The sequence below is a fragment of the Hemiscyllium ocellatum genome, chromosome 14, assembly GCF_020745735.1.
Source record: "Hemiscyllium ocellatum isolate sHemOce1 chromosome 14, sHemOce1.pat.X.cur, whole genome shotgun sequence".
In the NCBI taxonomy this organism is placed as follows: domain Eukaryota; kingdom Metazoa; phylum Chordata; class Chondrichthyes; order Orectolobiformes; family Hemiscylliidae; genus Hemiscyllium; species Hemiscyllium ocellatum.
The window spans coordinates 14,119,285-14,131,291 of NC_083414.1; the positions used below are offsets into that span (position 1 = coordinate 14,119,285).

General features: G+C 40.3%; 1 protein-coding gene across 2 annotated transcripts in view; it reads right to left on the reverse strand.

Moving 5' to 3' along the window:
* traip (TRAF-interacting protein) overlaps positions 1 to 12,007 on the reverse strand; it is a 41,352-nt gene that overhangs the window by 26,351 nt on the left and 2,994 nt on the right. Inside the window, exons 1-5 of one of the 2 annotated variants that reach the window (XM_060835090.1) lie at positions 9,736 to 9,774; positions 8,996 to 9,170; positions 7,189 to 7,246; positions 4,192 to 4,272; positions 2,782 to 2,821 (exon numbers count right to left, since the gene is read on the reverse strand). In XM_060835090.1, the coding sequence (XP_060691073.1) occupies positions 2,782 to 2,821; positions 4,192 to 4,272; positions 7,189 to 7,246; positions 8,996 to 9,093 (277 nt within the window). In that variant the 5' untranslated portion in view covers positions 9,094 to 9,170; positions 9,736 to 9,774. Of the gene's footprint in view, positions 1 to 2,781; positions 2,822 to 4,191; positions 4,273 to 7,188; positions 7,247 to 8,995; positions 9,171 to 9,735; positions 9,775 to 12,007 lie in introns of those variants that run through there. The other variant, XM_060835089.1, reaches the window with a different exon arrangement.

A 12,007-nucleotide genomic window follows, 5' to 3' on the forward strand; every position in this document is an offset into this window, starting at 1 on the left:
TGTGGTAGCAAATACCCTATGAGTGAAGGAATAGTCCATCCTATGCAATTTACCTCAAGCACTAACACAAGAAATGGCTGAAGTGAATGGTGTAAGTGTATTTAATAAAAAGCTAGAGAAGTATGTGAGAAAGAAAGAAACAGAGAATCATAAACCCAGATTTTGAAGAGAGAAAGATTGAAGGAGACTCATTTGGAGCAGAAACGTGAACATGAACTGCTGAGCTGAATGACCGATCTCTCCACAATCTGAATGGTTTCTATTCACTGTACAAAACACAAAAGTGGGCAGAACAACAAAATTGACAAATTTGATGGAAAGGTCAACCAAATACATTGTGAAGAACTGAAGTTGAAAAAGCTGCAGAAGAGTTTTCAGTGAGTCAGCGTGTCAAAATATCATGGAAAGCAGAAACAATCAGTAAGGTCAATAAATTTTCATATTATTTACTAAAATAATAGAGTACAGGTCAAAGGAAGTCACAAGCAAACTGTAGTGGGATCTCATCCCAGAGTACTTTGACAGACGGTGCAGGAGGGGTATTAGATTAGACTTACAGTGTGGAAACAGGCCCTTCGGCCCAACAAGTCCACACCGACCCGCCGAAGCGAAACCCACCCATACCCCTACATTTACCCCTTACCTAACACTACGGGCAATTTAGCATGGCCAATTCACCTGACCCGCACATCTTTGGACTGTGGGAGGAAACCGGAGCACCCGGAGGAAACCCACGCAGACACGGGGAGAACGTGCAAACTCCACACAGTCAGTCACCTGAGTCGGGAATTGAACCCGGGTCTCAGGTGCTGTGAGGCAGCAGTGCTAACCACTGTGCCACCGTGCCGCCCACAAACTTCAGAATTTATGCAAAAACAAGTAAAGAGAATTATACCATCATTAGGAAATATCAGCTGCAAGACTGGAAAAATGAGGGCTCTTAAACATTTGCAGATGACACAAAGCTGGGTGGGAGGGTGAACTGTGAGGAGGATGCAGAGATGCTTCATTGTGACAGGCTGAGTGTGTGGGTAAATGCATAGGAGGTTAAATATAACGTGGATAAATGTGAGGTTATCCACTTTAGTGGCAAAACGAGAAAGCAGATTATAATCTGAATGGTGATATATTGGGAACACTAGTAACTGAAATCATGCAGGTGCAGCAGGCGGTGAGGGTGGAAAATAGTACACTGCCACTCAGTGAGAGGATTTGAGTACAGGGGAACAGGGATGCTTTGGTGCAATTGCATGGGTCTTTGGGGAGACCACACCTGGAGTAGCATATGCAGTTTTGGTCTCCTTTTTTGAGGAAGAATGTTCTGTATATGGAGAGTGCTCTTTCCTGAAATGGAAGGACTGATGGATGAAGAGCGATTGGATTGGTTAGGACTACATTTACTGGAACTTAGAAGAATGAGGGTGAAGGGGTGTCACAGAAACCTATAAAATTCTAACGGTTTAGACATGGTAATCATACAAAGGATGTCCCTATGATGGTATAGTCCACAACCAGGGGCAGATTTTACAGATACAGGGTGGGCCATTTAAGACTTAGATGAGGAGAAATTTCTTCGGCTAGAGTGTGGTGAGCCTGTGGAATTCTTTGTCACAGAAATCAGTTGAGGCCAAACCATTGAATATTTTCGAGGAGGAGATGGTTGTAATTCTTAGAGCTAAAGGGATGAAAAGAAATGGGGAGAAAGCAGGAACAGGACACTGAGCTGAATGCTCACTGCATGATCAAATTGGATGGTAGAGGAGGCTCGAAGGGCCAAATGGCCTACTCCTGCTCCTATTTTCTATGTTTCTATCAAATGTAAAATTTCTAGGAAGTGCGTTTCATGGGATGCGGATATAAGATTGCAAACAATCATTTAGTATTGCATAATTAGATTACTGCTGGGAAAACATATTGCTGGTGATTTCTCTCTTGTCAATAATCAGCACTGTTGACACAGTATAAAATGCTGTCTCCCTTCACATCAGTGTTCTTGTGAATTATCCTAATGGGTGCAGGATGAAGAGTTTGATAACGTGTCTTGTTTCAGCAATACTCAAGACTGTAAATAGTAGGTGAAAGTCAAATCTAGAAAATTACTTAATTAGCTGTGCAAGTGGGGCCAAAACGAAGCTAAAGTTAAAGTTAGCAAAGAAATTAGAGATAATTTTTCAGAAGATTCATCATGGAATGGAATCTATGCGGAGTGGAGATAAAAAAAACAGGGGTCATTGAAAAAAAAACAAATTAGATTGCTCAAATTGTGACTTTTAGAACTGATAGTGAATGCTATGTACAGCATCAGGGTATTTCATTGAATGAGACAATTACAGAAAGCTTAGAGTATTCCTCCACGGCCAGTAACTGGCAGCAGTTTAAGGGCTGTTTTACCTGACCTGTCAATTACTAACTGATATGCAAGAGCCAAAAGTGAAGTTAGAAAGAGAACACTGGTCACTGAACAGAAACTTTCCAACACTGCCTTAAGTGTACAAACTACAGCTTAGCAATTGTTTTTGGTCAACTTCACACAGGTAGGGTTACAAATCTGGCAGTTCTTGTTTATTTTGCCCTTTTAATACAAGTGAACATTGTTTCAGATTACCACGTTTGGAAACTATAGTTTTAAAATGAGAATATAAACAGGTATGTCAGATACAGCACATTTTTACTAAAAATGCAGTCACCTTACTCTAGTCTAATTTAAACACTTTTTTTACACTGAATTTACTCTGATAGTACCAATAAGCAACATCTTTTAAATATGAATTAAGTTCTGACCTTTCTGTAACAGCTGAGACTTGACTCTGTCCAATTCATTCTGGAAATTCACATCAAAAAGAAGTCAGTCTGACAGAGTCAGAGAGCACAGAACAGAAACAACAACAGTAAACACCTTTTATATCGGTTATATCTTGATAAAGTGTTGCAGCATCTTATCAGCACATAATGTACAAGTGATTTGAATTCAGTCCAATTTGAAATGGCTTCATTTGAATTCTATAAATATCTATTAAAATTATGATCATGTGGTTATTGCTTGATTCAATTTTTAAAATCACAACTTCTCAAGCAAATAAACCTTCCAATTAAACAAAGTAAACCATTAGTGAGTTTTGACAAGATTTGTAGCTCAGGTTGAGGTTCTGGATGTAGGTTTGCTCGCTGAATAGGGAGGTTTGTTTTCAACCATATTGAAGTATAGGAACAATATCTAGCCAGAAATGTAGTAATTGTGTGAACACCAGTTTGGTAAAGTGCAACATTTGAAACATCACTTTCTCAGCCCAAATAGCTCATCACATTGAGCAATGTCAAGTATTCAGCGAAACTAATCCATAACCTTGGAAGGTAACCCATGGGCAAAAAGTCACTGATCTTAAACATTAACTCTGCTTCTCTCCTCGGATGCTGTCTGGTTTCCTGAGCATCATGTCCTGGGTATATTTCAGTATTGCACAACCCACACTATTTTACGGTTATGTTCATTCCACAATCTGTATTTTATTTTAAAAAACAAAGGTCCAACATTCCTTTTCATCTCTCTACATAGCAAAAACACTGTTATCTCACTCCCTGTAATTATTCAACAAACCTCCAACTGAAACATCAGGTTGCTGATCTTTTGTGATGCTCCATATGACCACAAACGTGGCAACTCAATGGCAAAATGAATTGAAAAATTAACTGAAAGTGGTTTGAAGACAGATAGTGTTATTCTGGGATTCATAAAGGCAATTATAAAATCCTTGATGTGTTTCCTAAGATTACAGCTTATTCCTTTGATTAGATTATTGGCTTGAAATCATTCATTATTCTCACAGTATTAGGAACGTCTAGAAAGGTCCAGCCAACACTAAGTGCGAGTGAATTGATTTGAAGAGCAAAGTAACCCAAATTTTGTGACCGCCTCGGATTTCTCTCAGTCCTAAGCCATCACTTGCTTCATTCTGGCTGAGCTGAACCAAAGCTGAAACACATCATGTTGCCTCAGCTAAAGCACTGTTTAAATATGCAGACCACAAATCACACTTTAAATTATTTTATATTCATTTTTGAGAACTGCCAGAGACAATATACCTGGAATTGTCTGCAGTTCCAAACAACAAAATACTTAAGATCAGCATCCTATGAGTTATCCTGAAAATTTGATCTGATTACCAAAACTGCAAGCACGAAAAGTAGCCTTACCTGGAGAGTTTCAGCATCTAACACCTGCTCGCTCTCACCTATGTTGAAGAACAGCTTGTTGATGATGTGTTTTGTACTGACCTATTAAAAGCAAGCACAGCATAATCCTCTGTAGTGAGTTTTCATTTAAGAATAAATGATGATCCATGATAAATACAGGATAGGAAGATAAGTATTCTATGCATAATGGAAAAGGAGTCTGTACTGTGACACAAGTGAAAATTAATTCTTTAGTACTGATATAAAATTGACTGGAAGACATCCATTCCAATTATTGCACAGACTATTTCTGTAATACATTCTACTGTAGATCTATTAAGTAAATTACTGTCTCTTGCTTTGAACTCCAATCACCTGCATGGAATATTGTGACTTAACTGAAGAAACTACAAATCTAAAAAGGGGGCTGTGCCTCCACCATTGAGATTGCAATGACTGACATCATAACAAATTACACAGACGATTTTCACGATAAACATAAACATACAAATTTAACCTGAAAAACCACGGAGATGTCTCAGACAAAGATGCAGCAATGTAATGTAAATATAATGTTCCTAAATCCTTCGATATTTCTGATAATATCTATAATCGAGTAACATTCGCAACAAACAGATGCTTGGCAATGGCTATCTCTGCTGAAACAGGTTGCAACCTTGGAATAACCCATTGGTAAAAACTGGATCGAGAATATTAGATTTAAGAAATTCAAAATAGGACATGGTGAGTTAAGTCAGCATTGGCAAACTGTTCCATCTCACCCACAATGGAAGGCGAGGTATGGCAGAGCAAAATGCACAGTAAAGTTCTCTATGCTCACGTTCAGCAATGCTCCTTAGCTCAAACACTGAAAAATAAATTCTTCATCAGCAAGACAATTTGGTGACATTGGTTGCAAACTGTCAGTGTGAGACACTTGTTTGCTACATGTGTAATGTGACTTTCTACTCCTTTTTCTGTCAGACCCTTACAACCACCAGAAACTGGTAATATTTAAGACAAACAATTGCCTGCCAATGGCCATCTCCAATGACAAGAGAATCTAGGCATCTCCTCTTGACATTCAGCATTAGCACCACCACCGATTCCCCTCATCATCAACATCCTGGGGAGTTACCACTGAGTAAAACCTGAACTAAACTCATCAAGTCAATATTGTGGCTACAACAGCAGGTCAAAGGATGGGAGTTCTGCAGCAAGTATCTTCACTGTTAACAAACTACAGTCTCGCTGCCATCTACAAGGAAATGATGGAATAATCTCCACATGGCTGGATGAATGTGGTGCCAACGATGTTGAAGAAGCTCAGATGAAAGTAACCCACTTGATCCACATCGCATCTACCACTTTAAATATTCAACTCCTCCACTGCTGTCTCAGCAATGGGCATCATTTACAAGATGAATTGCAGCAAATTACCAAGTCTCCCAAAAACTAAACAGGTTGGGACTCTACTAGAGTTGAGAAGAATGAGAGACGATCATAGAGGGTTCTTAAGGGGCTTGACACAGTAAATGCTGAGATGATGTTTCCCCTCATGGGACAGTCCAGGACCAAAGTAGCTGGTCTCAGAATTAAGGGACAAAGTTCAGAGTGAGATGGGGAGGAATATATTCTTTAGAATGATTGAGTGTTTTTGGAAGACCTTGCCATGGAGAGATGTTGGGGCAGAGTCCTTGTGTACAGGCTGAGAGAGATAGATTCTTGATCAGTCAGGAAATCAAGGGTAATAGGGAAAGGACAGGGAAGTGGAAGTGACAAATGTTAATCTTACAGAATGGCACAGCAGATTCAAGGGGCTGAATGGCCTACTCCTATTCACTTTCTTATGATCTCCCCTGCCAGCATCTTCCAAACGCATGATTTCTCCCACCAGCAGGGCAGATGATGCAAATTCCCATCCAAGCCACACACCACCCTGACTTGTACTATAATCACTGTTTTTTCACCGTAGGAGGGCAAAAACTCCTTTCCTAACAGCATGGTGTATGGATCTAATCCTCATAGATAATATGGCTTAAAATGATGGCAGCCCATCATCACCTTCTGAAGCACAACTAGGGATGTGTAATAAATGATTGCCTTGCCAGCAATACTCACGTTTTAACAAAAAAATAACGGACAAAGGACTTCTAGCCTGGATTCCCAGGTTCAGATGTGAGACAGAGGAGTGCTTTTAATTCATCTTCACTACAATTTTGGATTTTCTAATTCTTCTTGTCACATTGAAAACATAATTTTAAAGTATCAAGCTTCAAAATCAATTGAATCACAAGATCGGTGTCAAGATATTTGAAAACATACTTCCATTAAGCTAAAAAGAAATGGGCCTAAAATTGCATATTCTTGAAACAGAATCCATTGTTACATTTGTCTCATTTGCACTTTTAAAACAACAACTATTTCTAATTTAGTCTTTATTTTCTCCATGCAACATTCTAATGCAAACAGATAGTCAATTACTGATCCTCTGCCCTTTGGTACAGGGCACATTCAGAAACTGAGTTCAATAGGTGAAGAAATTATGCCCAACACCTTAGGCCTGACACTTTTATTTCCTCAACCAAAATATCTTTGATCTGAACCATTAAATTGCTTTTCACTCCTCACAGATCCTTACTTAGAATCAATAATATTGTATTTTTATTTTAAATTTTCAACAGTTGTAGTACCGCGTTTCATTTTCTCTCTTCTCATGTGAGTATTAACAGCCTGCTGGTACTCTGCCTGACTACCTATTCTTCAAGAGAGAACTCAGACTGAGTTTATTGGAAAACTGCTGGATGAGAGATGAGGTCGTTTTCAGATGAGGCAACCCATAAAACCCTGGTACTCTAGGACAAACCCAGTACTTACATCAGTGCATCTCTGTTCTAATTTTCATAACTGGACCATTTTATGAAAAAGGTCACAATGGCTTCATGCTCTTACACCAGACAGGCACTGCGTGAAATATACAATTTCAAGGAGTTTTATTAACATGATTCATCATAGTACCTTTATTCTACACTGAGGACAGGTCCGAGATGGAGCACTGTGAAACCACTGAGCGAGACTGTAAGAGGCAAAACAAAAACAAAGTTAGTGAATAATCACACAAATAAGCATGGTTTTAAGCTAAAATGTTCCACGCTTGAATAGAATAAAATAATTAAATACTTGCAATGCCTTGAGTAACAATTAAATGGTTTCAGAATACGCCCTATTGTTTTTGAACAGTTTACTTGCTTTGTTTCTCAGTATTAACCCCGACAAGAAAAGTTATACAAATTGTAAAGCTGTTTTACCACTGCAATAGAGATTTAAACCTTGAAAGCTTCTGAAGTAGGACTTCCCACCGTTCTTGGTTTCATTTAAGTTACAATTCAGTTTTCCACAATTAGAATTCACACACTCACTCCAAGCAATTTCAAAGCCACCCTTCCTAACTCACAAATTATCATCAGGTTGACTGGACATGAGTGGAATAAGGAACATTTTTAGGGTCAGTTAGTACATGAGGATATGGTTAATCTTGAATGTTGGAGAATACTGATATTATGAATAAGTAACTGCCAGATATTTTTAACCTGATTTTTTTCATAATTGATGACTTATAACTCATAATTGATTAATTCATAATTGATAAATATCAATTCCAATCCAGTCCAGTTCTTTAAAGTGCTAAGCAGCATCGATAAAAGCATCTGCTCAAGATACATGCTATCTAATTTTCTCTTTCATGTGCTCTCTGTGGGCCATGCAACAACTGTGTCCAGTCAGTAATCTGCTCTTGGTCTCTGCTACTGCTTCTCAACAAACGCTCGGAACTGAACAGCAATAATCGGGTCAACTCTTTGATTCTTCCACGTGAAGTGGCTACTGATCTTGGTGCCTTTCCCCCAGTGACTTACATGGGATCAGAAACATCTCAGTTATCAGAGAACCAAACTAAACTCTTCCACATTGCACTGTGTCCCAATACAATGCATCATCACCTAGGTATGAATATAGGACCATCCCTCCCAAACCATTTCATGAAACAACAATGAAAAATCCAGTGGCCATCTACAAAACAGGTCAGAAATACCGGCAAAGACAATTAAGTGGAGTGGAATTACATAAGAACACAAGACACTGGAGTAAGCCATTTTGTGTTTTGAGCCCAGAATCACACAATGAAATCTTTTACTTCAGCACTACTTTCCTGAACTACCTCTGAATCCCTGGATGTTTTTAATATGCAGAAATGTAACAATCTCAGTCTTGAACATACTCAACAACTGAGCTTTAAAGATTTAAAATATAAAATGCAATAGCAAAACAGTTCATTCTGCCCGAGTGTCCCATATAAATGATTATGTTCCACATTAGTCTTTTTGTCCGTTCACCTATTGTCATACCATTTAAGCTCTGCTCGTGATGCCGTTGGTATTAATTATAAAGGGCAAAGATTGAACAAACAGGGCGCAAACAAGATGACCAAGTTTTACTTTGTTCATGGCTTGAAAAAAATCCAGCAGCCAATCTACTGGTGAGCAGTGAGAAGATTAAAAAAAAATCAATTGACGCTAGTCCCACAATCACATCGTTAACCGGAAGTTCAAATCACTGCATCGCACATAAACAGCCATTTTAATAATAGAGGTAGCTCTAGGCTTATCCAGAATACAATCTCCATTATTTGGCTTGACAAGTTGTATCATTATATCTGCACTCTACAATCATTCCACTCATTTCAAGGACCTGTAATTGCAGGGCTATGCCATTTTCGAACGGCTGTTTATCTCATTGGGAATTAGTTGCTTCTTTTTTCAGTACTCACCACTCATTGTGAAACGTGTGCCCACAATAGATGGCTGCCACATCCCTGAAATTATCAAAGTAATCAGCACAAATTGTGCAGTGGGCGCGGATTGGCATTCTCTCCTCCTTCTACATCAGCAGATCCATTAACTTGTATCCGTTATTACAACAGCAACTGCCGTGGTGGTTCTCCCCTGGCATTTTAAGAAAGAAAGTAAACATCAGTTTTACATTGACACCTGAAAGATTTGTTCATGCAGAAAGTTCCAGTCTGAAACAATGGCCCATGCTGTACGATACAATTATGTTAAAGCAAATCCTTCTGTGTGCTTTTTCATGTGACTACATATAGTATTTAGAAATAAGTGTCTGAGCAACTGCACAATTCTGCTCACTGTGGAAATTTCCAACCAAGCATATAGTATTATCAAATAGATTTCCCAAGTGGGATACTGCTATTGGAAATATATAAATTCAAATATTTTATGCCGCAAGTACACTTAGGGGAAGTTCATACACTCTTTTAGAAGTTTGAGCAGAAGGTTCCATGGATCTTCCACAAGAAAGCATTTATACAAGCTCTTATCCAAGTGGCTGTATAGAATGGTCATCTACTAATGCAGAACAATCTCTCTGTGCCCAAGTCAAAATACTGCAGATGCAGGATACCTTAAGTAATAAGTGTGGACGAATTCTTTGTGCTGGCATTCCCTCTTTGTGATATGACCAGCAGAATATTTTGCATCTCTAGAGCCTTACCTGGTTTTCTCTACGCTCACTTTCAGACCAACGCCCCTCTGCTCCTGTCAGCCTGCATTTACACCTCCACATTCGACTTTTGTTTCGTTATCAGTCCCATGTATTATACCTCACTGGGGTAGCACGCTCAAAATCAAACTCAGTTATTTCCACAGTCATCGCAGAGAACTTATTTAAAAAAGTGATGTGTAAATCTCCAATTTCCCAGTCCTTTAGACTCAGGTTGACAGAAAGCATAGACCAGGCTTCTGCACTTAAAAAAAAATGACCAATGATTACAAATAAACAGATTCTAGTCACAGATAAATTATTATGAACTGTCAACATAATTCTGCTAGTTAAAAATGCCTCGACATACACACCCAAACAAACAAAAAAAACCAGACTGGCAGGAAAACTTGGGAAGACAGCTCAATGCTCCTTATCCACAAGGCTCACCGAGATAATTCTTTTGGTTTGTTCTTACTCTTCAACTCTCTTCTCCAAATTCTTTTACTTGTTACAGGAGACAATGACTGGTTATCACTATAGAGGAGAAAGTGAGGACTGCAGATGCTGGAGATCAGAGCTGAAAATGTGTTGCTGGAAAAGCGCAGCAGGTCAGGCAGCATCCAAGGAGCAGGAGAGTCGATGTTTTGGGCATGAGCCCTTCTTCAGGAATGAGGAAAGTGTGTCCAGCAGGCTAAGATAAAAGGTAGGGAGGAGGGACTTGGGGGAGGGGCGTTGGAAATGCAATAAGTGGAAGGAGGTCAAGGTGAGGGTGATAGGCCAGAGTAGGAGTGGGGGCGGAGAGGTCAGGAAGAAGATTGCAGGTTAGGAAGGCGGTGCTGAGTTCGAGGGATTTGACTGAGACAAGGTGGGGGGAGGGGAAATTAGGAAACTGGAGAAATCTAGGTTCATCCCTTGTGGTTGGAGGGTTCCTAGGCGGAAGATGAGGCGCTCTTCCTCCAGCTGTCGTGTTGTTATGGTCTGGCGATGGAGGAGTCCAAAGACCTGTATGTCCTTGGTGGAGTGGGAGGGGGAGTTGAAGTGTTGAGCCACGGGGTGGTTGGGTTGGTTGGTCCGGGTGTCCCAGAGGTGTTCCCTGAAACGTTCTGCAAGTAGGCGGCCTGTCTGTCCAATATAGAGGAGGCCACATCGGGTGCAGCGGATGCAGTAAATGATGTGTGTGGAGGTGCAGGTGAATTTGTGGCGGATATGGAAGGATCCCTTGGGGCCTTGGAGGGAAGTAAGGGAGGAGGTGTGGGCGCAAGTTTTGCATTTCTTGAGGTTGCAGGGGAAGGTGCCGGGAGTGGAGGTTGGGTTGGTGGGGGTGTGGACCTGACGAGGGAGTCACGAGGGAGTGGTCTTTTCGGAACGCTGATATGGGAGGGAAGGGAAATATATCTCTGGTAGTGGGGTCCGTTTGGAGGTGGACCTCCAAACTACACTACAGAGACTTATTGGTGAAAAGTCACAGCTTACAGCAACTGATAAGGGAAATAAACTGGCCTTTTTCAGGTGCAAGGTGTTTTTTAAACTACAGCGATCCCTTTCTGGAGGTCCAATGGCTTCTGACTAAACATTTACACCTTTTTAAAAAAAATTCATTCTCGGGATGTGGATTTCGCCAGTCAGTATTTATTCCACATCCCTAATTGCCCAGAGGGTAGTTAAGAGTCAATCAGATTGCTGTGGGTCTGGAGTCATATGTAGACCAGACCAGGTAAGGATGGCGGATGTCCTTCCCTAAAGGACATTAGTGAACCAGATGCTTTTTTTTTCTGACAATTGACAATTCATGGTCATCATTCATTCCAGACTCTTCATTGAATTTAAATTCTACCATCTGCCATGATGGGATTCAAACCAGTGTCCCCAGAACATTAGCTGGGTCTCTAGGTTAACAGTCCATGAAAATGCCACTAGTCTATCCCCTGACCTGCAAGCTATCAGTTACTTAAGGGCTATCACAGTTAGTGGGAAGCAGAAAGCTCTTGTTGTCAACATTGGGTTGCCATTCCACAGAACACTCAGCTACTTGTTCCCAGCCAAATCCTCCCCCTGGCTGCAGTCCTTCTCACCCTGCTTGAACAAGCAGTATAAATAGCACTGACAATGACTGTCAGATTATTTGCTTTTAAGAAGTGCAGTCATCCTTTCATCCATAAGACCATATGGTACCGGAGCAGAATTAGGCTATTTGGCTCACTGCGTCTGCACTGCCATTCAATCATGGTTGATATATTTCTCAACCCTATTCTCCTGCCTTTGCCCTGTGACGTTTGATCTG